Raw genomic sequence first — 25,366 nt, 5'->3', positions numbered from 1 at the left:
CCTGCCATGGGATTACAGGCGTGAGCCACCACACCCAGCTTGATTTTAATTTCCATTAATTTGCTTTCCCTATGCTTTGGTAGATGTGTGAGTATCAAGTTTTAAAATTGGGCAGCAGAAGAGGGAAAAAGGAACTGACGAAGGCTCATAAGTCTAAAATAGGGTAGTGAATATGTATATCATTGAGTTGATTATCTCAGACTTCTGTTTGCATTAATTCATGGTGAAAATCTGAACAACTCATCTGTATTTACTTTATTTAATCATTCTGTTTAGTTATTGACACATCCCCCAAAGGAAAGCATATTCACATTTTGTAGTTTAACTGAGAAAAGCAGTAACACAAACATTTTTTTCCCAAATAAGCTTTTACAAATTTACAACTTCCCACTCTGTTGTTTTTACTATTATAAACAACCTTGTGCTTGTTTGATGATCTCATTGGCATAAATCTATAGAAGCAGTAGTGCTGGGTAAGGATATGTCTGTTTTCAGATTTTTTTACACATATTATCAAATTACTTTCCAGAAAGATTTTATACATTTATATGTTTATCTTCATTGTAAGGAACTGCAATGTCAACATTATTGTCAACATTGAGTATTATCAGTGCATTTTTTGGTTAGTCTGAATAGGTGCAAAGTGATATTTTGAAACTTTTATTTCTTTAGTTACTAATGAGGTTGATTTTTTTTTCTATGTCTTGGTTTTTCATTTTAGATTTTATTTTTATCAGACCTATATTTGGCTTAAAGATTCAGCAATCTATAAGTCTTATTTTGAAAATAGCAGACTCCTGTATTTTTCACTGCCTGCTCCATAGAAGTAAGCACTCTCCACTGCCCTGGCTGATTCTTTTCCTGTGTGCCTCCATTGCACTAGGTAACATGCCAGTATTGCTGCTTCATGCATCTTCCGTTTTTGGCATTTCTATTGGTTTCCTGCTTTGGAGAATGAGGATTTGGTTTTTCCACCCTGCACCCGGCTCTGCTACACACATGCATGTCCCTTCAGCTTTCAGGGATTTGACTTCATTTACTCAGCTCCCTTGTTTTTAACCCCACCTCTCCTTAGGAACCACCATTTGCTTTGAGGAGGGGATTTCAAGAATCCCTATAGTTGCTATTTTAGTGGGGTTTTAGGGGAAATGGAGGTAAAAGCATGTGTTCCATCTGTCATCAGTAACTGGAAGTCCTTTTTCATGTCTTTAGTAATCATTTTTATAAAATAGTAATTAAAATTGTGGGCTGTGGAGTCAAGACTGTCTGGATTTGAAAACTGTCTTTGCTGTTTATTAGCTTTATGCCTGTGGACAAGTTGCTTAAAATCTCTAAGCCTCTTTTTTATCGCAGTGTAGGATTCATAATGATGCCTACCTTAGAATGTCATGTGGTAAGGCAGGGTAAAGTGCTTAGCACAGTATTTGCTGCCTGGCAGTATCTTACTATCTGCCAGGCAGTTAATAAGAATGCAGTATAGTTGTTACAGTTGTTACTGCTGTTGCTACTTTTAGGAATTTCTTGCTCATAACCTTTGCCTAATTTTCTCTTAGAATGCTTTTTTTTTTGATAAGAGATGCCTTTTATATAGTCTGTTATTGATCTTTTAAAAAAACTTACGGTATACATTCATACTATTTCATGTTATGATCTCGACTTTTGTTGTCAGATTTATGTTTTTGAAAGTCTCCTAATGTTAATAAGGATGAAGGGTATGTGTGTGTGTGTCTGTGTGTGTACACACACATACATATGATAAAACTGGAGTCCTAGAGACCGGTTAGGAGATTGTTATAGCAGTTGAGGCTGTTGATAAAGCGAACTAAGAGGCTAAACAAAGACATATTTGTATCATGTAAAATAAATATTGTATCTTGTGCAAGTTTGTTTTGTGGAGATCCAAGTTCCTTTACTTTTTAAAAGCCGTTTTGAATGTTTGTCTCTTCTACCCAAGTGGGCTTCATCTGAAAACTTAGAGCTTTCAGTTTCAGTTTCTACTTAACGTCAATTTCTATGAAATTTTAGATCCAAAAGTGATTCATGAAGGATAAGATTTATCATGTCCTAAGTTTATGTCTTAATGAACTTGCTTTTTTTATTGAATATTACATGTATTGCTATTACAAAGTTGTAGTTACAAATACTTCACTCATCCTTTTATTTGATTTTGTTGATTTGTCATTTTAGGCAGTATTCATTTTTTGTTTTATTTTTATTATGTCTTAGTTTCATAATTAATTAACTTTACGATTCTTTCAATAACAATTCATCTAAATTTGATGTCTTCTCCACAGATTCAGACCAGGATGTAGCACTCAAACTTGCCCAGGAGCGAGCTGAAATAGTTGCTAAATATGACAGAGTAAGTATCCATATTTACACTTTGAGTGAGTTTTATTAGAAAAACCATATAAATAGAAATGGATTTGCTTTTTGGAGGGCTTAAATTACAGAAGCAGTTTGTTTACTTCATGGGGACATAGAGATCATCTTCTCTGACTTCATCTCCTGTCTTTCTTCATCCTTTTCTCCACTTCAGTCTGTTGCTGTTCCTCCAGCACACCAGGCTTGCTCCTGCCTCAGGGCTTTTGCACTGGCTGTTTCCTCTACCTGGGACACTTGTGTCCTGGATATCCTCATGCCTCATTGCCTCACATCTTTTAGATCTTTGCCCAGATGCTATCGTCTTACTGAGATCTTCTCTGACCTCCCACCCCCCTGTTTAATGCCCCTGCTTCTACCCCCAGCAGTCTGTACACCTGCCGAGACCCTACATTCTAGGCAGGAATTTCTTTTGTTTGATTTACTTTTGTATCCTAAATGCCTAGGACATTACCTGATTCACACTAGGCACTCAATAAATACTTGACTAAGTTAAGTATATGGAATTACATATCCATGGCGTTCATAATTTACATCTGCTATTATAAATTTACCACGGATCTTAGATTTTGAATTTATATAAGTATGTATAATTTCCATTAGTGTTTTATTGTTATGTTGGTATGGAATCTGTTTTTTGATATTATAGAAAATCACAATTATTGACAATTGACATAACCTCCTTATACCTTACCTCCTGAGGTCTATAATGAGTCCTAACAGTGATTTATAAATGTCATGTTTCGTATTTGTATCACTTGCTTGTAATTATGTATCTGTTCCTTTTGATTATTTGTGAGGATAACAGGAGATTAAATCATAGAAAGCCACCTGCACTGTGCCCTGCTTCCATGAGGTGTACACGTGGTGCTCAGCTTAGCGGTTATGTTCCCAGAGTTCATTTTTGGAACATCAAACACAGTTTCCTTCATTGTGATGAGGTTTTATTGTAGTCCATGAAAAACTTAGTTAACTTATTTAACTGCTTCACTAATTTAAAACCAGTGTCACTCTCATTCATTCCTGCTTGTGTGCATTTTTTTCCCCACACAATTAACACAGGCCAGGTATCGTGCTGGGCCTTGGGGATTCATAGACAGAAGTGAGTGGCAGCAGTCCTTGCCTACAGGATGCTCACAGTGTACTGAGAGGAGAACACACAAGCAGACAGATGGAGGTGTCCACAAGACAGTTGGGAGTTTGGGTCTAAAATTTGAGGGATTGCTATAGATAGTTATATTTGGGGTTTCTTCACTGATCAGTGATAGCCTAAGAGTAAATGATACCTAGATTAAGAAGAGCAGTGGGCTGTGGACCAAACTCTGGGCACACCATCATTGACGAGTGACCCATGAAAAAGCCATTAGTAGAGTTGATGGGGCATGAGGAGACCGTGAGAGGGCGACGTCACAGGAGTTGGGAAGAGGGAGTAAGGGACAGTGACAAGTACACTTCAGAGATCCATCAGATGAGGCCTGAAGAGCGTCCAGCAGGTCTGACTGCTGGAAGGTCATTTTTGACTTTGGCAAGAGTAGTTTCAGGCTGGCATAGCTGTGAAGTAAAGAAATAGATGAGGAGCTTCTCTGCCTGCTTCTCTAAGGAGTTTGTATAAAAAGGCAAAAAAAAAAAAAAAAAAAATCTCTTTCTCTGAGACGTGTTTGGTCTAGAACTGTAAGGTTCGGCAGTTTCTTCTTGAGTGGCTTTCTCATCCCCATCGCTCTTCTTTCCTCATCAGCTTCCCCAAGGAACCCTGGCCTGATCCTGGCTCAGCTCCGTGTCAGCTGCTGCTGACACACAGCATCTTCCAGAGTCATAACTAGGAAATAGTGTTTATTTTGCCAAAAATAGTTGGGTTTAAAAGGGAAAAAAAAATGTTAAGGCTTGTAATGCCTCACTTCCAGCTCTTATTTTTAATAATACATTAAAAATAGCTCTTATTTCTTCGTCCTTTTATTTAAAAAAATTATTCAGTTTTATAAACTCTGATTAACACTTTTTTTTGTGCCTTATTTTAGGGACGAGAAGGTGCAGAGATTGAACCTTGGGAAGATGCTGATTACCTTGTTTACAAAGTCACGGATAGATTTGGCTTTTTACAGTAAGTCACATAGATTGAAATCTTGCTTTTTAGATTGTAATGGGTCTGTGGTCACCTATTATATTGATTTTCTTTATTTTTAATATAATTGCTGTGAATAAGGAATAGTCTTACAATATGCTTTTTGGTACTAAATTCCTGGGTTTTTTTTTTAACAACTCTGTGATTAAAATTTAACTGTTTAAGATATAATTTTTAATATTTTCTGCAATTTAGTGAGAACATTAAGTGCAGTAGGTGAGTTATATTAATAATTCAACAGAGTTAAATGCAAATGGATAATTTGTATTTTAAAAATAATTATAAAACATTTCATTCTGTACCAGTGCATTTTAAAAATAAATAGCAATTCGAACTTTAGTGTTATGCAGCCTAAAAATTAGCCTTGTAAAGAAATGCCATTCATCTTCCTTATAGTTATAAATGTATTCATAATATTGCTTCTCAAAATTAATTCCATTCATCCTGAATATGTTATATAAAGAGTTGAGAGAGGTCTAGATCACATAAAGTAAAGCAGTTAAAATAATTTGGATCCTTAAAAACATCCTGCACATGGTATGAATCTGTCTGTTCTGGTTCTGGTATTGTTTAATCAGATTCCTACAGGCTAGAGACTTCTATTCATCTTTATACTTTAGTTCCATACAATTTAAGGATTAACTAAATTTTCATTCAGCTGTGCTCTTTTCCAGTTTCATTTATTATAAATAGGAAAAAAAGCCAGGACTTTTTATTTTATAATACATGATTAAATTTTGAAGGAAAAACATTCTTTTTTTGTATAGTTCACAGTAATGTACAGTCCTCTGACCTTATTTTCTCCTTTTTTTTTTTTCTGAGTCTAGAATTTATTTTGTTGTATTATGTTTTTCTGAGAGTAAAACCAACCAACCAGCAGACAGAAACAGTTCCCGGAGCTGGAGAATATGTGCTCTTCTTGTGGGTTTGCTGTTCTCTGGTCATGTAGCCATTTTATACTTCATTTTTAAAACAGGAATTAGTTTACATACTTTTTTTATGTATCTTCAGGTGTATTTGAGGCTTTGAAAAAGTAAAATATAAGAATACTTTATAAGGTTCTGGACAAATATTAAGTGTTACTATACCTAATGACATTAGCTATCTGAAATGTTCTTCTGAGTAGTTATAATCAGAAGACTTTGTTTTGTTTTTGTAGAGACAGGTCTTGCCCTGTTTCTCAAACTCCTGGCCTTAAGCAATCCTCCCACCTGTATAATCAGAAGCCTTTGAACTTCACTAGAATAACAGCAATATTTAACTATGATGGAAATACTGTTCTTAAATTAAACTTCCACCCCTACTTTTTTAAAAAATCAAACTTGGCTGCGCATGTGACAAGAAATGATTGCATATTTGTGTGGGTTAGTGTGCAGATCTGGGGTATGAAGGACAATTTAAGCATTAAGACTGTTAACACCAGTGGGTTCACAACTTGCCTGCACATTAGAATCAGCTGGGAAATTGTTTAAATAGATTTCAAGGTCTTTCCTAGATTTTGATTGAAAAGATAGGAGGCACCTCAGCTGATTTTGACCTTCCCAAGTGTTTCTGGTGGGAATGAACCTCTGAACCAGATTTTTTATTTTTATTTTTTAAATCATAAGATGGTCCAAATATGGTATAAAATACATACGGAAACCTGTGCATTCCAAAAAGGATCTATTAATTACCTAAATTTTCTTTTCTTATTGCTTAAAACAACATGAGCTGGGCCCTAGACATAAGAGGTACCTTTTTTTAAACTGGCAAATGCTGTATTTGGCTTTTTAGCATTATGGATTCCAATGTAAAATTTTAAGTGCACAAGTACATTATTAACATTTAAACACACCCTTGTGATCACACATACACATTCCATTAATTTGGGGGAATTGAAAACATACCATCAAGTTAAAATGAATTTTAAGAAAAAACTACATTCACAAATCTGAAAGGTATACAAAACTGAAATTGTAAAATAATGAATGTAGGTGCCAGCTAAATTTCATGAAATATGCCTGCAAATGTGAATCCAGTGATTTGTCCACACTTGTGATAGTTGGGTGGGAAGACATTCCCCAGTGAAAGCATCCAGTCTCTCTGACTCTTGTCTATTGAGAAGCATTTCTAGGTATAAAACCGTGTTTGAACTATTTACAGCCATGAAATAAGTGATTCTGACCCAGGAGCCTAGTCTGTATTTGGCAATCTGAATATTGCAGTCAGTTCTTTTGTATTTGTTTTTTCACTGTGTGTGCTCAGGTCCATTTGGCTCTAGTGGGGAAAAAGTGCAAATATTTATTGTGCACTTACTGTGTGCCGAACACTGTTCTGTGCTCTTTACATGGAATAACTCAGTTATTCCCCTGAAAAGCTCTTTGGGGTAGGTACTGTTTTTGTCTTCCTCTTTTTAAGTGATGAAACTGAAGCACAGAGGTCAAGTAACTTGCCCACGTTGTATTGACAGTGAGCGTCAGCTCTGGGGTGTGGACCTTGGCAGTCTTCCTGCAGAACTTGCATTCTGAACTGCTACAGTATGCTGCCTGTTGCTGCTTTCTTGTATTTTAAATAAGAGAAATACAGAACAAGTGCTTTGAAATGCCTAGAAAGAAAGTTAAAGGGGGAAAACGAGGACCTAAAGAGAAGGATACTGTTTGAAATGAACACTGCTATTGAGATATGTACTAAGATAGCTAAGCTCACCGCTTTTTAAAAAATAAAGTAGACTGGTACTCATTCTCATATTGTCACACTAATTTTATTTACTCCATGATGTGGTCCTAAAACAGACAACACAGATGAACATAATGAAGCATAGAAATGGATATTGGGGTGATGTCAAGCCTTAATAAATTTCACCAAAATCAGTGATTTTTAGTACAATGAGTAGTTTAAGTAAAACATTTTCTCCAGACATTGTTACTAGTGGTTTTTATTGCTTGTCACCACAGACTGGAGTTTTATGCACTATTGAATAAAATCACTTGGTGTAAGCATTTAGGTATTACTCCCTGTCACACCTTGATCGAAAGAGCATTTTTTTCTACTGTCTTAGTTCTTTGTAATTTTTGATTCATTCTGCAATGAAATTGGGTTTTAAGTGTCAATGTTAATACAATAAAATGGCAAAAATAACTTTGCAACCTTTGTTGCCTGAGTTTATATCTAATTACAGTTTTAGAAACTTAAATTACCTGTTATTATATGTGGAGTGACAATAATGAACAAATATAGAACAACTTGGTTTTGGAATAGATTACACAATAAATATGAAAGCTGTTGCCAAACCAGCTGAGCTCTGCCAGATGAGCAACCTGTTTGTTTAGTACTCAGCAGTGAGGCATTCTCTCCAGTGTGCCATGGTGGAGTTAAAGCTGGAGAATAGAGACACAGAGCTTGTTTAAGGAAGAAGGTGGAGAACTTTCACATGTTAATCAAAAATACTCACTGCTAGTCTACTTAACAAAGAATGTTTGGTATTTGGATAATGATAGATAATGTATTTAGGTCACAAGTTATTAATAGAAGAATTAGAAGGAAGTCATACCAGAAATAAAGAAGATAAAATTAATACCAAGCTTCAGATTTTCAGCTACTTATCAAAATATGTATATTTATAAAAGCAGACTCTGTAGTTTACTATGACTGTATAAAATGACTGTATAGGATATGCAGGATAAAGGTGTGTTTGTTTTTAAAGAGTATCATTGGCCGGGTGCGGTGGCTTACGCCTGTAATCCCAGCACTTTGGGAGGCCCAGGCGGGCGGATCACGAGATCAGGAGTTCAAGACCAGCCTGGCCAACATGGTGAAACCCCATCTCTACTAAAAATACAAAAAATTAGCCGGGCATGGTGGCGTGCGCCTGTAATCCCAGCTACTTGGAAGGCTGAGGCAGGAGAATCACCTGAACCCAGGAGATGGAGGTTGCAGTGAGCGGAGATCGCGCCGTTGCACTCTAGCCTGGGTGACAGAGCAAGACTCCGTCTAAAAAAAAAAAAAAAAAAATATATATATATATATATATATAAATAACATATATATAATATAATAAAAATATAATATATATAATTTTGATTACAAAGGTTTGAGAACTCTTTCTACCAATCCTATAAATTTTGACTGGCTTAAATTTATACTTAGATAAAATTTACTTTAAAAACAAACATAAAATTTAGTCAATATAGTCAACTTATTAATTTTAACAAGTTAAATTCTAAGTTTCCAAATGAAAGTTCATCTTATAGTTAACATAAATACTCCACCTAGCTGTTGAGAGGTTATAGACACATAAACTCTGATTAGTAATACTTTCAAAGTTTAAGAGTAGATGAACAATGTATCCAGTTAAGGTCTCTCTCTTTCCAGAGATGGCTGTCTTATGGTTTTCCCTTACTGTATTTCTGTGAGTTATAGGTACTTGCTATCAGCTTGGTGTTTTCTTAAAGCAGCCTTTAGGTGCTCTTAAGCCCTTGTTCTCTAAAGCAGGGTTAGGCAAACATTTTCTCTAAACAGCCAGATATGAAGGATCTTTGGCTTTGTAGGTCGTACGGTCTTTGTCACAACTGCTCAACCCTGCTGTTGCAGCATGAAAATGACCAGAGACAATACATTCATGGCAGAGTGTGACAGCGTTCCATTAAGACTTTACAAAAATGCACAGTGGGCCAGATTTGGGCTATGCACCATAGTTTGCTGACCTAAAGGAATTCTCTGCATTTACCCAGATTGTGGTCCTTCTTTTTTCTCCTCCACTTGAAGGATATTTAGGAGGCAAGGTAAGGATGCATCCATGCCTGCAGGCATGTGTTCATCCTCCTGTTCATATCTTCATTCAGCGCCGTTTACTGAGCTCTTCCAGCATGCCAACTTACGTATTCTGGGCATTTCAGGGAGCTCTTGGTAAGCAGCAGCAGCAGCATCCTTGGAAGGGTATGAAAGTTAAGCATATGCCGGTACAGAGACTTGAGGGGGAAAAGCTCTGTGGAGATTGGTATGCACACAGCAGATTCTCCATGAAAAGTTTTAGACATGGAGAAATCATGCCAGAACATCTGTATAGGAAAGCTGGACCACATATTTATTCTATCATCTATCTATGAGGTCTGAAGACTTTTTTATTTTTAACCAGTTTCGTTTCTTCTTGAGAATCGTTTTCTCAACCTCCATCCCTTTTTTTCATATACTCCTGCATGATCTGAGATCTTGTCTCTCTGAAGTTGAACCCACTGAATTAGTGCTAAACATCTCTCTGTTAGGCTGAGTGACTGAGTGAAAATGTTAGTTGTATTATCTGTGAAATGAGAGATTTGGACTCTCTAAGATCTCTTTTGGCTGTTATTCTTTTTTGTTAGTTTTGTGGCTGTAGTAATTGTTCACCTAAGGACTTCTAAGAGTAGAAAAAGAATGCCTTTGAAAATACCGTACTGGTGAATACTGCTCTATCATGCTCTTCAAGATGGTATATTATTTGATCTCAAGAGAAACTAAGGCAAGAATATAAACATGGTGTTGCCAAAACAGTACTACTGAGAAAGCTACACAAAGTGCATAACTTTGTTTATGGATAGCATGTGGTTTTTATATTACTGACAGTTAATACAAGAATCTCAGAATATTTTATATTAGAGATGATAACACAAATATACTGTGTCAGAAATGAATTTGATCTTTTAGTGTATATTTAAAAAATAATCTCTTGAAATTTTGACAGTGAAGCATTTTTATTTATTTATTTATTTATTTATTTATTTTTGAGATGGAATTTTGCTCTTCTTGCCCAGGCTGGATTGCAATGGCGCGGTCTCAGCTCACTGCAACCTCCACCTCCTGGGTTCAAGTGATTCTCCTGTCTCAGCCTCCCAGGTTGCTGGGATTATAGGCACCTGCCACCATACCTGTTTAATTTTTGTGTTTTTAGCAGGGACGGGGTTTCACCATGTGGGGCAGTCTGGTCTTCGACTCCTGACCTCAGGTGATCCACCTGCCTCAGCCTCCCAAAGTGTTGGGATTACAGGCGTGAGCCACCGCACCCAGCCAAGCATTCTTTATTGTACTGAATAAAGTTTTCTCTTTAAATTCACAAGTCTGTTGGAGGCAGTTTTTTCCTAATGCTATTTTTTTTAAACAGTCATTGATTATAGACCATAGTTTGAACCAAGAGTGGAGGTGGTGGTCTAAAGCAGAGGGTGGCAAGCTGGGGCCTGTGGACCAGATCCAGCTTGCCACCTATTTTTGTAAAAGTTTTGTGGGAACAGAGCCACACTTGATTTACGTAGTGTCTGTGGTTGCTTTTGTACTACAACATCAGAGCTATAGTTGTGAAAAAGATGGTATGGCCCAGAAAGCCTTAAATACTTACTGTTTAAATATTTATCTTGCTAGAAGAAGTTTGCTCACTCCTAGTCTGGAGTAGTGCTGTCCAGTGGACCTTTCTGCAGTGATGGAAATGTTCTATATCTGTACCGTTCAGTATGGTGGCTTCTAGCTACGTGACATTCATGCACTTGAACTGTGCCTAGTGAGACTAACTCAGTGTTAAACTAAATTAAATTTAATGTTAATTAGATGCTTTTTATTAATAAATGTGGCTTGTGGCTACTGGTGACAGTGCAGGGCTGGATTTTGAAGATAGGGGGCCCTGTGGTTCTAGAGTAGCTATCATTTCATATTGAATTCAATGAATAGAAGCTTATGTAACTCTTGTGATGACAAATAAATATTGTATATCATATGTATCTATAAGTATATAAGCTTTTAAAAGTTTGTTTTGATTTCAACAATTTCATATAATACTGTTTTTCCTCTGCAGTGAGGAGGAGCTCCCAGATCATAATGCAGCTGTGGAACGGGTAAGTCCTGCTCTTGATTTATTTACAGTTACTGGTGAATTGCCTTTATTAGAAGAATAAAATTGACCATCTTTGTGATTTTAAGTGCCGTATTATATGGAAATGGTACAGTCATTGTTAGATTTTGGACCTCATTATGCCACTGTAAGATAGTAATTAATGGTGAAATAATTTTAGGAGATTTTAGGAGATTCTGATAGGTACTTGACAGACTTCATTCTAGACTGGCAGGTCCTGAGCTAGGCATGCTTCAGAACAGAGAGGCTTTGAGAGCACAGCTGCCCAGGTCCCACCTCAGTCTGTGAAATTAGCCTCTCTGGGTAGGTAATTTTTAAAGGCTTCACAAGTGATTCTCATGTACCCCGTGGCAAATAAAGCACCATTCTAAGACCAGCAGCTCTTTGAAATGTGACTGTTCCATGAGATTTTAGTAAATTTCTTACAACAACCAAAATCATTTTCTGTGGGTCAGTATTTTAGTATTTTAAGTACTTAGAGAAGTGTTACATAGTAAACTTGTCAACATTTAAAAATCTTTCCTCATTATACATAGCAAGGAACTGGCTCCACACCCAGGCATGCATTTGAAGTAGTGACGGACTGTTTTAAGGTTGCCAGATATCTCCCTTCTCCTCCCCACTGTTTCTGTACCGGAAAATGAACTGTAGAATGAAAGTGGGGGTATTGACTGGGATTATTATCAGTTCATGTATGTTTGATGAGGACAAGGGGCTGAATTTCACGTAATGAAGGTGAAATTGGAATTGGAATTTGAAAAATATTTTAGAAAATCTTCCTGGGATCAAACTTTTCTGAACATCAAAACTGTAGCAAAACCTTAAGATGTAGATGAAATTGCCATTTTATGTATATAGAGAACCCTATAGGCAGACCTGCAGTTGAATTCTCTTGTGACTGCCTGGTTCTCTCTCAGTATCATAACCTAGAGGTTTCAGCAAATCAGTATCTTTGTTTTAATATCTACATAATTGAATAGCAACTATGTATCAAGCACTGGCCTAGTTCTGCATAGAATGCTAGGATTAAATAAGACATAGTTTCTGCCTTGGAGAAGCTCACATCCAGTGACTACAGGAAGGTCAAGTATGACAACAGGTAGGAGACGACTGGTGGCTTGGTGGGGCCATAGTATATGTGAAATGCAGTGGTAGTGCAGGTGGAGGGGAAAGGCAGATTCTTTGTAGCTGAGGAATGACTGAGAAGGAAATAATGAGTAACGGTGAGAACTTGGTAAATGCTGCCCCTGTGAAGTTTGTGGCAGTCCACCTTGAATGGGAACATAAGGATTTGTTCCCACCCTCTGATTATGATCTCTCTTTTGGGCTGAATTAATGTAATAGATTCTTTGTAAAACTAAATATATTGACGTAAAGACAGGCAGAGATTGTCCCTTCAAGTGTTACAGTGTCATTTATTTGAGAAATCAGGAAGAGTTGGAAGATATCTTTAATGAAAGATATCCACATTTGGCAAAATAAAAATCTGGCAGTCCAGTGTTGACTTCTCTCTCCAACACTCCCCTCCCCATTTTGTGATTTCCTGGTCTAGAAAGTTTGAAAGTCTTCAGACCGGTGATTTAAATGATTCAATAAATGGGGCGGTGAAGAAAAGAAGAAATATCAGACACAGGAGGATGCATGCTTGAGGAATATTGTTTTTCAACATTTTTTATTAGTTTTTTAAGAGATGTGCCTATACAGTAAATGACCTCTTAGTGCAATTAGGCTTATAATTAATTGATTGTTTTCTCCAGAAAGTTTAATTTAATGGGGAATCACTAAAAAATGATCTATGCGTACCTTAGTAATTTATTTTAAAATAAGATATAACTTTATATTCACTTGTCAGTCTTTTATTTGGGGGTGGGGACAGGATTCAGAGGCTGTTGATTGGGTTTCCCTAAGGCCTTTTGTACGGAAACTGCACTCATATTGCATGACTTGCCTTTTACAGTTTTGGTTTCTTTAAAGTGGAATGAGAACTTAGCCACATGCAAAACAGCCTAAGGCTGGAAACCTCTTAGTTTATCAGGATTTCCCCCAAGTTCTTCAGGTTTGAGTTAAGTTCTTATGTTCAATGGTGACTGCCTAATCCTAGTAGCCAAGTTTTACCATTTCCAGGAAATGAATTAAAAAAATTTACATTTTAAAAATGGAATAAAGTCTAGAAATGATAGCCTTGCTGGTCTGCAGTCTTTATAGAGCATACACTTGAAGCATGCTCTTATTTCCATTGGGGAAGACTTGTACACTAGTGCATAGTCGGGTAATCACAGCTTTCCTTCCAGCTTTGCCAGTGTATTATTTTACATAAGGCAGTTCTCTGTTTAAAATAGGGAGAGTAGTATACAGTGCTTCCTAAGAGGATTAGTATTGGTGTTTACTAAGTGCTTTGGTTTCCCCCAAACAGGCACTTAAGCACATAAACTAACATTATATTTACTCTGTAGAGAACAGTATTAATAATGGATTATATTGTTTCTTTAAGCTTACTGATGATTTTAATAAGGAGGAATAGATATGTAAAACTATGAATTTTCATAGATTCAGCTATCCCTTCATGTAGTGCAATCTTTTGCATGGTGTATAGAATATTGGAACCTATTTATATCAAAAAAATCTTAATTTAATGTAGTATGAAATCTTATTCAAGATACATGACTGATAGATTTTCCAGTGTCAGGGTGTTCTGTAAAAACAGACACGTTTCTTTTTGTACTTCTTGTCTTCTTCTGACCTCTGCTGGTGAGGTCTAGGCATGCCTGACTCCCATCAACTTTGTCCTCACTCACGAGTCCTAACTGAAATGAAAAACAAACTGTTAAGTTAGGGAAAAACCAAACTGTTTTTCCTACTCTCATATTTGACACAGCACAGAATACTTCTGGTTACCAAGATATGTGTTGGTTTTTCCCCAAGTGGACACCAAATTTAACTCTACAATTTAACTCAATTCTGACACTAACCAGAGTAGGCGTGGACCTCACAGGTTAAGAGCTCACTTCCATAAGATTGCCTCTCACGTCAGAAGCCAGTTGAAAGTCTCAGGTTATCACCTGTGAAGGGCTATAAATTAGAGGTTCCCACGACTTTCAGGAGGGAACTGGGGGCAGAGATCATATAGTTCTCATTATATCACAATACACATTAATGTTCAAATAGAGCCATTAAAGCATCTGAAGACTTGAATCTGAGCAAATCCCAAGATTTCTTATTCTACAAGAGAAGGCTGTGTAATATCCATCCATGCGTTGTGTGTGTGTCTAGCCTTTACTATCTGAATTACCAGCCATGCTAATAGTGGGAAGGGCCTTGGACCAGATAGAAGACAAAGCTGTGTAGATGATTCAACAAGTGATTATTGAATACTTACTATTCGGCTGGTCCTGTACAGGTTTGAAAATGTAGTCTCAGATCACTGGAGGTTGAGAGGTAACAAAGAAGATATTGGTTCCAGTTTTAATCCTTCCACCTTCTTTGCCCCAGTAGGAGAGGCCAGTTCTGACTTAGAGGCAACATCAACTTAAGACAATAGGGTATTATATCATAAACTTTAAACAGAAGTTTAGCCCTTCCCTGAAAGAAAGCTCATGGGAAGAAAAGTATACAGCAGTGTAGCATTTTCTTAGCCAGTAGAGGTAATGGAGAGATAGCAGAGGGAGTAGAGGTGGAGATGATGGCCTTTGCATTATTTTCCTTGGCTGTATGTTGCTCTGACATTCTGAGAGAAGTAGAATTTTCTTATGTCAGGGTCTTCTATACAATTTTAAAAAATGCGTTGGTGAGAAGCACATCCAGTGCCCAAAATTTAGTTTTGAACATCCTCTCCACTACAGGGAATCACAGGTTCTTGAACTGATGGCTGATTCCAGGTTGGGATAGGGAGAGTATAAGGTGGGCCAAAATCATTTTGTACCAGAACACTAAGAAATGGTAAAAGACAAATAGGGCATATCAAAAGGACAAATTTGAAGGGGAGACATTGCCACTCAGACGGGAAGTAGTCTAACCCACCTCCTAGGGGACAGTTTGAGATTCAAAAAGAATGATGATGATAATGGATTATAATCATGGAATCAAATAATTCTTTAGATTATAGTGATATTGAAAGGGGAGGAGCTAGAAAAGAAAAACATTTTAAAGTCTAAAGTTAATAATGTCATTTAATAATATAGAAGGAATGATAGAAAAAAAACCCAAACACCATTTTACCACCATCACAGTCATAATTGATTCAGGTAGGGATCATCAGTGGATGATGAGACCATTGGGTAGAGTTGTTAAGGAACATGATATGCGCCCTGTCTCAAAGTATATCACATAGATTATTCATTAGTTACAAAAGGGAATTTCTCTATTAATGGAAAAATTGGGCAAATACTAACCTTTACTGAATAATGAAACTGTAGCATCATCGCTGGACGTGGTACAGCTTGGCATCATGTGCATCTGATGTGATGTGCTGGGAAAGACAACATAATTGGGTGATAATCCTGCTGAAATCCAGAGGAGCTAATCACACAAAGCCAGATAGTGTGGCCTAGACTCTTCAAAACGTCAGTGTCATCAAAGACAAAGGCCGAGGCATTTTGGGGACATGCAAGCAAAGGCAATGCAGAATGCATGATTGGATTCCAAGTTGCCCACACCACAGAAAAAACCAGCTATAAAGAACAGTCTCGGGGCAAGTGGGGAATCTGGTGTATAGGCTGCTTATGAGGTAATAACCAGTTTTAAATTTCTTGGGTATAATGGTACTGTAATCATGTAGGATAATGTGTTTTCATTCTTAGGCAATACATACTTGAAATATTTAGGGATGAACTATTCATGTCGTGATTGTCTAATGATCAGTTCCCCCTAAAAACCTAAATAGTATAAATGAAATCTAGCAAAAGGTTAATAATCTGTGGATCTCATGAAGCATTTGTAAGTAGGTGACATACTATTCTCTCAACTTTTCTGTAGGTTTGAAATATTTCAAAATACAAATTGAGAGAACTAAGATGTTTGTGTATGAAGCCAACAGAATTATTTAATATCAGTTTCATATAGGCTGTTAACATCAGCAGCTCTGCCTTTTGGCAACACTTTGAAAAGTGTTACCCGCATGATGGAATAATTCCGTTTCTACCATTCTGCCACATACGGGATATTATTAACTTCTGGTTACTTCTGTATTACAGTGATCACATTGCTATCAGAAATAACATTCTGGTTTCAGTCTGTCTGTTCATATTCATTCTACTTCCCACCCTTCCACCTTGAGACCACAGAATGTTATTAATTCCTTCATAGGGTTCAGTTGTTTTTTCTTATGTAAATTCTGTTTAATTTTTAAATGTTTGTTTAACTTTTCTTGTATAACAACCACTGTTTTAGGTGATAAAAACATGAACATATCCAGTCTCTATAGTCAAGGAGTTCATACTTTGATAATACAATTTGGGCATTTAGGCCAACTAGAACACAGGTGTTAGGTGCTGTAACAATGATCAAAATAATTCTCATTTTATAGATGAGACAATTAAGGTACAGAAAGATTAGGTAGTTTGCCCCAAATGAAACAGTATGGGACAGAACTCAGATTTGAACCCAGGTCATCTGGGTCTTGAATCCATGCCATGGAATGCTAAGGGAACAGTTGGTTTTGCTTGGAACATGGAGCGATCTGGGAAAGGTTCCAGGCGTTGGACATTTGACCTAGGTCTTGAGAGGATGCATAGGATTTTACCAAATGATGGTGAGAAAACATGACAGGCAGACAAATAGGAAACATTTGTCATAAAGGCTGAAAATGCATTGTGTATGGGAATGACAAATAGTTCAGGGTGGCCAGATCACAGAAGTAGCAGGAGGTAGAACTGGAAGGTGAATTGGGGCCACATTCTGAAAGGCTGCTCATGTGTGCTTTGCTAAGAAATTTGAACTTTACTTCTAGAAAATGGGTAGCTATTGAAGGATTATAAACTGGGACATGTGTGAAGGGTTGTGGTAGCAGTGTGGAGGCTGGAGTGAAGACAAGGATCCCAGCAGGGAGCTTCTGTTTTCATCCAGGAACTCTGATTACCTGAACTGGGGAAGAGGACAGGATGGAAGCAGGAGACAGAACATGGACCCAGCAGAGTGTGATTTGGGGGTGGGAAGTGAGAGAGAAGGAGGACTTAGTGGGTAGTGATGCTGTTAGTTCATGTCAGGGACAGGAGGGTACTAGCAGCATGTTTGGGAAAATAGTTTCAGATATGTCGACTTTAAAGTCTCTGTCGAACTTGAAGTGGAGTTTCTAATATACTATTATATTCCAGTTTTGTCTTAATGTGGTTGAGTCTATGGCAAGATGACATTCCTTAGCTTATTTTTTGGGGGCACTTAAGTTCACATTTGTCACATATGAATATGTTTTCAGTTACTTCTTCAAAACAGTTGCTAGAATAGTTAGCTTCTGCATCTTTGGTTAGAAAGTATATTTCATCTATGATCATGATTGGGGGAAAGAGACTTTCTTGTGCATTCAAGTTTGGTATTGTTGAATGGACAGCGTTGTGGAGTTAACACTTAAACTTGATTGAATACTGATACATAATTTTAGGATCCTATAGCTTCCCGAGGTGTGTGTGTGTGTGTGTGTGTGTGTGTGTGTATAATATATATTATTTTATTTTATTTTTTTGCTGTAGGGAAAAGCATACTTAATGATCCTTAAATTTTTTGTATGTGCATGTGTGTGGTTTGTTCTTGTGGTGTGGGAATGTATAGCATTTAAAATAATCTGTATATATGATAAGCATTAGAATGCAAAAGTGTGCCTTTAAAAAAATGACTACTTCCTAAAGTGATTCATTGATAATTCATAGTCATAAAAATGAAAGATAGCAAGAGACCTGCTAGATCTCAACAGGGTTGTTCCTGGCAAAGTGTATGTTATTATACTCTTGGGTTGGCTTGAATTATTTGGTGTTTTCCTGTTGGTGGAAAAAAGGATTATGCTTTGAAGAAGTCAGGGGAAAGTGCAGAAGAACAAAAAATACCAAATGGCAATTTAGATCAATCTTAATTTTTCACAGCTTGGCCTTCTCTAAAGTCACATTTAGCAGAAACATTAATTAGATTTCAGTGCCCCACTGAGTTTTAAAATTAAACATATTTCTGGAACCATCTGCAACATTTTATCACTAATAATATAATGAGGAATATACTTAGCCTTTTGAAAAATGTGAATTATAAAAGAATATCTTTTGCTCATGAGTGCTCATGTTTTATTGTGAGAAACCCATCAAAAATTTTAAAAAGAGTTAGGTAATTTGAGAGTTTTAAGAATATGCCTAAAATTGAAATTCTATGAAAATATTCTCATTGGTGAGATACTTTTCCTAAATTCAGGATTTTCTTTGGAATTTTATGTACTTTTAGGTCTAAAAATAGTGGTGGTGAGGCATATATGCCATCTGCCAGCATAATGTCTGCCTATTTGAGGCTGGATTGCAGACAGTCAGTAAGGAGCTGCTGCTTCCATCCAGGAATGGTGATTGCCTGAACTAGGGCAGAGGACAGGATGGGAGCCAGAGATGTGGTGGCTCAGAGTGTACGTCCTGGAGCCAGGCTGCCTGGCTTTGAATCTGTCTTCTACCACTTACGAGAGGGGTGACTTGGGACAAGTCCCTTAAGCCCTTTGTGCCTCTGTTTCCTCATTGTAAAATGGTGACAATCATACCTACCTCGTGGGGTTGCAGTGAGCATGCACCCTTGAGTATAAAATGTATCCTCAGAATGATTTTCTTTTCTCAGTAGACTTGTATTTCCATTGCTTTTTATTCATATACTTACTACACTCATGGGCCCAGGTACTTAGGAAAAAATATTCCTTCTCCTGGAAAACAAAGCAGTGAAGAGCGAGCATTTTCCGTCTCACTTTCCCCATTCCGCAGCCTTGCCCCTGAATTTCACTTGAGTGGGCACGCAAGAGACTTCTCCCAACTTTTGCAGCCTGGTGTCCTGATGCTTTTTTGTAAACCCTTTGGAGCTGCCGTCAGCCCCTGCTGTCTCAGAAATACACGCATTCTCAAGGCTTCCTGGAGCATTCTTTCCCACATTGCATTTGATTAAAAAAAAAACAAACCCTAATAATCTCTCTGTTCCTCATTTTGGGATCATTTTCTCTGGCATGTGTAGGTGGATTTGACTGCCCCTTCTGCTGTGGCCCTTCCTGCCTATGCCAGTGCCTGCCACAGCGCAGTGTGTTCCTTGTCCATTGTCCTTAGCACCTGCTCACATTTCCTTAGGGCAGCAACTAGTAGTTAGTTTTTTTTTTTTTTTTTTTTTTTTTAATAGTTTTCCTCTAGCATAAGGCTACTTATGCATTAATCTTTCCATTAAATAAATAAACAGCCACTTTTACTTTAAAAAACTCTAGCTAAAAACAGCAATATACTAGAATTCAGTAAAATAAGAAAGAAGAGAATTAAATTTCGAAGTAGTGTTTTTGTTGCTTTGTAAAATATTTCAAAATATTTTTAAAAATTTTGTTTAAATTTGTAGAATACACAATATTTTGGTTACTTTTAAAGTCTTGGAAAATTTAAATAATATCTTTATCTTTTTACCTAGGTAGAGCATTTCCTGTTAATCTTAACTTTAGCTATGGACTAGTATTGATACAGTTCTGATATTATCCAACTTTTTACAAGTTGGGATATCTGCTAATGTAGCATAACTTTTTTAGTTCTTTTTTTAGCAGCATTTTCTTTGAAGTTTTTTATAACTCATAAGTAAAGAAACGAACAACAATAACAATGAATTTCAATTTTATTTTAGCAAAAGCACCTGGAAATTGAAAGAACTACCAAATGGCTGAAAATGCTGAAAGGATGGGAAAAATACAAGAACACTGAAAAGGTAATTTAAAATCATGTTATTTCCATATGAAACTATGTAAACTCAATGTGGATTTTCCTAGTAGAAGTTCTTCTTTAATTATAAGAGTGTTACATTCATATTTGGTTTAAAATTTTGGTTTAATTTAGCAGTATGCCTCGAATTAGGAGTTTTTATATTGTAAGTAACATAATACCCGATTCAGGTTGGTTTCAACATTTAAGTCTGTATTGGATGGTTCAGAGGTGGGATGGGTTTCAGGAGTGATTTAATTCAGCTGCTTAATGAAGTTGCCTGTGCCATAGTTTCTTCCATCTCTTCTCTGCCTTCTGCACTGTCAGCCCCATCTTGAGGTTGGCTTCCCTTTGAGGTCAGAATCACTGGAGCAGTTCTGGGCTTTATATCCACTGGTCATACTGCTCAGAAGGAGAGAGGGCTGGCCTTTGAAAGCATTCCCTCAAGCAGGAGTAATCTCCTTTTTCAAAAGCTTCTAGAAAACCTCCCCGTTAATGTTTTTGCCTTGCGTTGAGTTTGTGCTAAGTTAATTAGAGAAAAATACATACATATATTAATATCACCATGCGTCTCATCAGAAAAGTCTTTAAACAGTGAGAAGATGTCAAGCTCCTGGTGGTAGAAGTTTTCCAAAGCTGTAAGTTTTATTTGAAAGGTCAGATATCATCAGTGGCAATAAATACTGTATCAGTTATCTTCCTTCAAGTGACAGGCTCATTTAAGATATTTTTGAGAAAATGTCTGCCAAATACCCAGTGCTTGAGTGGCAGTTGCTTATTCTTTCAAGTAGTAACAGTGGTTTGTGAAAATGTTCATGATTCAAAGAATTTCATCATAAGCGCTTTTTCTCGAGACAATCATTGCACTTGGTTGTACAGCACAGAGCTCCGTATGCACTTCCCGTTTCATCACTACTCGTTATGTTAATAAGACCTCTATCAAAGGTTGACATTTAATCAAGTTAACACTTTTTACTGCTTCATCGAGGGCATTCTTAAGTTAAACTGACTTTTTAAAACACAGAGTGAGGAATCACTGATTCCACAGTACAGCACTACTGCTGCCTTGATTAGTGCCAAGAGCCAGTAGTTTTACCACCATAGCTTTTCTATCATCAGTGCAAAAGTTTTGCCATAGCTTTTTTATGATGGGTGCAAAAGTCAGCACTGTAAAAAGAAATAGTTTTATTATGAAAATCGTTTTGGTTTCATGGGCCGTATTTTGAGAACCACTGACATCTAAGCCTCAGTTTCCTCATCTGCAGAATGGAGATAATAGTGGCCCATTTCAAAGGGACAAAGATTTCATGATTTAATGCATGTAAAGCATTTAGCATTGTACCTTACATAGAATAAGCATTCAGTAAATGTTAACTACCCCTATTAATTTCTTGAAGGAAGGCTGAACAATAAAAACATTTTAAAGGAAAAAAAGAAATCTTACTTAGTCCTACTAGCAAAACACAACTGAGTTAACTGTTGGGAGTTTTGTCCATTCCTCACACTTTTTTCAGTGTAATCCTTTCTTTTCCCGTTTTGTATAGATACAGATTGTCTTATGTCAACATTTGCCGATAAGAATTCCAGGAAGCATGAGTTTCTTGGGTTCTACTAGTCCACAGAAGCAGTAGTATAGCCTGATGGTGAAGAGGCAGATTCTAGAGGCAGACTATCATAGGTCAAACGCCAGCTCTGCCACTTACTAGCCACATGACCTTGGGAAAGGCATTTAACTTTTTTCTGCTGTACTACCTACCCCATTAGGCTTGTTGTGAGGATTAAATAAGTTAGTTGATGTAAAGCATAGAATAGTGCCAGGCACTTAGTATGCAGTCAGTATGTGTTGCTTATTATTAAATGAGGAAAGGGCTCTCTGGTTAAATAAAGTTGGGAAAACCTGAGCTAAACAAAAGTAAGCAAGATTTCTTTCTTTACTGTAGGATTATTTAGTCTTTAATATGAGGTATGAATTTTTAAGAGGGATCTTAAATCACATGAAACTTACTTAACCATGGGAATCTTTTTGACGTGGGTGTCTTACAGAGCTAATGAGCTTTTTCTTTTTGAGCATACTAAATATCCTTAGTCAGGCTCTTATATTACTTTATTTTCATCAGGGGTGAGTTCATTTGGGGTTGTTGATTTTATTAACTGTCTGTTTTAGCATTAGGTTTAGAACTCAAGATGTTTTTAAGAGGACACAGTTCAAAGTAGAATATTAGTTACAACATCTATTCTCTTGTTTAATATTCTGCAGTCTCAGATTGGCCTACATTTGACGACTACTTTACATCTTTGTGGAAAGATTGCTCAAGTGGTAATTACAGGGTAGATTTCAATGCATTGCACCTATCCTTTAATCTCACATTTATTCTAATAAAATATTTGTAGAATTATATGGCTTTATGTTATTCTTTGGTATACATATGCCTATGAAAGTATGTAAGCCTCTCTAAAAACGAGCAATTCTACTAGGCTATTATTCTGACAGCAACTCTGGCTAATGCAGTTCACATTAAGAGAGATTTTAGCAGTGCCATTTCTTTGAAGTATAATTTTGAAGCACTCTCTGATAACTGTAATGCTAGAATCATTTGATGATATATATGGCCCAATTTGGTGTGAAACAGAATGAACCTTCTAAAAGAATTACTGCTTTCAATTCACACCTAGTTTTAAATTGCATTCAAGTAAAAAAACAAGCATTTTTTTTTCTTGTCTTTCAAGGAGAAGTATGTTTTCTCTCCACAGATTCCTTACTTATATAATAGTAATACAGAGAAATTCTAAAAATATTTGAAATAAAAATATAGCCCTGGTAGGGAATATTTGGATTTTTGGAACCCAAGCTTTAATGAAAAAAAAAAAAAAAAAAAATTCCGTTAAGGTTGTTTGTGTTGCCTCTGTTCTCACAGTGACTGCCTCCCTATGTACAGTAGTATTGTAAATTTTTTTGTTTTTTTGAGAGACACGGTCTCTGTTGCCCAGGCTGGGGTGCAGTTGTGCAATTATAGTTCTCTGCAGCCTGCAACTCCTGGGCTTAAGTGATTGTCCTGCCTCAGCTTCCCAAGTAGCTGGGACTGTAGGCAAGCACCACCATGCCTGCTAATTAAAAAAATTTTTTTTTTTTTTTCTAGAGACAAGGTCTTGCTATGTTGCCCAGGCTGGTCTCGAATTCCTGGAGTCAGATGATTCTCCTGCCTCAGCCTCCAAAAGCATTGGGATTACAGGCATGAGCCACTGTGCCCAGCCTGTATTTTAAAAATATAGTCTATGAAGTGAAGTTATCTCTGTTAAGTGGAGACCATTGTGATTTAACTGGTCATGATATACTTGTGTCTAAGCTATGTCACAGCAAAGTGCCTTCTACAAATACACATATTTTTTTGTTGGTCAAATAATTGAATGGACCTTTCAGACCATATTAGCCATTTTTTTTTTTAACTTAACTGACTGGAAAATGGAGGCATATTGCTTAGAAATAAATTTCTTAAGGTCACACAGCTTGTTAGCAACAAGCAAAAGAATGTCCAGACTTAGAGCTCATTTAACTGTGCCATCTTTTATGCCAGTTTTCCCTTTTGGTGTCTGTCAGGGAACTAGAATGTAGTTATAAAACACAGTAGGGCCTTGTGGATGGTTTAAAACTTTTTTAGATGCAGATTTGGGAGACCTGTTGCTGTTTGAAGGCAGAAACAAAGGAGCCAGTGGAGCAGGGATGATTAGAGAAAATGGAGAGGCAGTAAAAGGCATAAGCAGCTTGAGTGAGCCTCTGTTTCATGGCACACACTCGCGCAAAACTCAGCCAGACTTGCTGGGCTGAAAAGTTTACTCACTGGCAGTCATAATGATGTGGATTGCACACTTGTCACTGTTTGAATCACCAAGGTTTAGAAAAAGGTACTGAAAACATTAGTCATTTGTTGGAATTTTTTTTTAAGTCAATAGATTTTTAAATGTTTCTGTGGGACTACTGTAGACTTTTTAAAGATTTTATGTATCATATCTATGAAACAAATTTGTAGAAGAATCTTAAAGGTGATACTTTTAAAATTGGAATACTGAAATGTTACAATTCAATATGTAGAAGTTCTTTATCATGGTTGTTAAGAGTATGGATTCTGAAGTCAGACTCAGACTGAATTTGAGTTCTTATAACACAGTTTCTTTTGAGCTAGTTACCTAACCTTTCTATGTCCTAATTTTTTCATTTGTGAAATGGATATGTTAATAATAGTACGTACCTTTTTAGGGATGAGGTAATATTACAATGAATAAATTAATTTAGAAACACATAGCATAGTGTCAGCTCATAATAAATAATCAGAAAGTGTTCTTTAACTATTGTTATTATTACTGTTGGACTCATCATTATCCATATCCCTGCTTCCACCCCCACTTTTCCCTTCCTGGCACATTCCTATTCAGTATTGAGTTTATTGTCATTTTCTCTAAAGGAAATCTTTTCCATCTCTCACACAGGATTAGTTCCTCCTTTCTTCTGTTATCTCTAAGATAAGCTCAGGATGACAGTCCCTGTGTTGGACCCATAAGAAGTGACCCTCACAGCAGATGCATGGTGCTCACCCCAGCAACTTTGTCCCTAACCCTTTTCTAGTTCTCTCTTAGAATTGTATGTATCCTTTTGTAGAAGGGGTAGCCACTCCCTGATCGCTTCTCTCACAGATCCAGACAGTGTGGTGCCCACCATCCTTCTTTTACCAGTCTGGCTCACTGGGGAGTCTGTCTGTACCACCACCTCCCCTGTCAGGGTGTGATGCTCAGCACTGTTAGCAGTTCATGTGTGTGACTGTATTTTATGATAAAGGATTCTCTGTTTAAGTTATCATTATCAGCTTACGTATTTCTCTTCCCAGTACACTGTGAGCTCCACATATCTTTTTCATGTTTGTAGCCACAGGACCTCGTAAGCGTTGGCCACAAAGCAGGCATTCATTACAAGTTATCATTTTAGAATGAATGAATGATGTTCGTTTATGAGTTGAGGACAACCAGCTATCACTTTTTACTGATAAATTCTGCCACTTTAATAAAGCGGTAATTTTTAGAAGACAGTGTGATTTGGCAGAAAGTCCCCGAATTTGTAGTAAGAAGGTGGAACATTTT

General features: G+C 36.9%; 1 protein-coding gene across 15 annotated transcripts in view; it reads left to right on the top strand.

Annotated features, from left to right (window-relative positions):
* USP6NL (USP6 N-terminal like) overlaps nucleotides 1-25,366 on the top strand; it is a 151,410-nt gene that overhangs the window by 80,120 nt on the left and 45,924 nt on the right. For all 15 annotated transcript variants that reach the window (XM_002820521.5, XM_054521911.2, XM_054521909.2 and 12 more), the window contains 4 exons: nucleotides 2,295-2,362; nucleotides 4,398-4,480; nucleotides 11,295-11,334; nucleotides 20,166-20,246. In XM_002820521.5, the coding sequence (XP_002820567.1) occupies nucleotides 2,295-2,362; nucleotides 4,398-4,480; nucleotides 11,295-11,334; nucleotides 20,166-20,246 (272 nt within the window). The remainder of the gene's footprint in view (nucleotides 1-2,294; nucleotides 2,363-4,397; nucleotides 4,481-11,294; nucleotides 11,335-20,165; nucleotides 20,247-25,366) is intronic.

Source organism: Pongo abelii, chromosome 8 (genome assembly GCF_028885655.2).
Source record: "Pongo abelii isolate AG06213 chromosome 8, NHGRI_mPonAbe1-v2.0_pri, whole genome shotgun sequence".
NCBI lineage: Eukaryota > Metazoa > Chordata > Mammalia > Primates > Hominidae > Pongo > Pongo abelii.
Note: the sequence above shows the minus strand (reverse complement) of the source record. Positions and strands in the feature narration are given on the sequence as shown.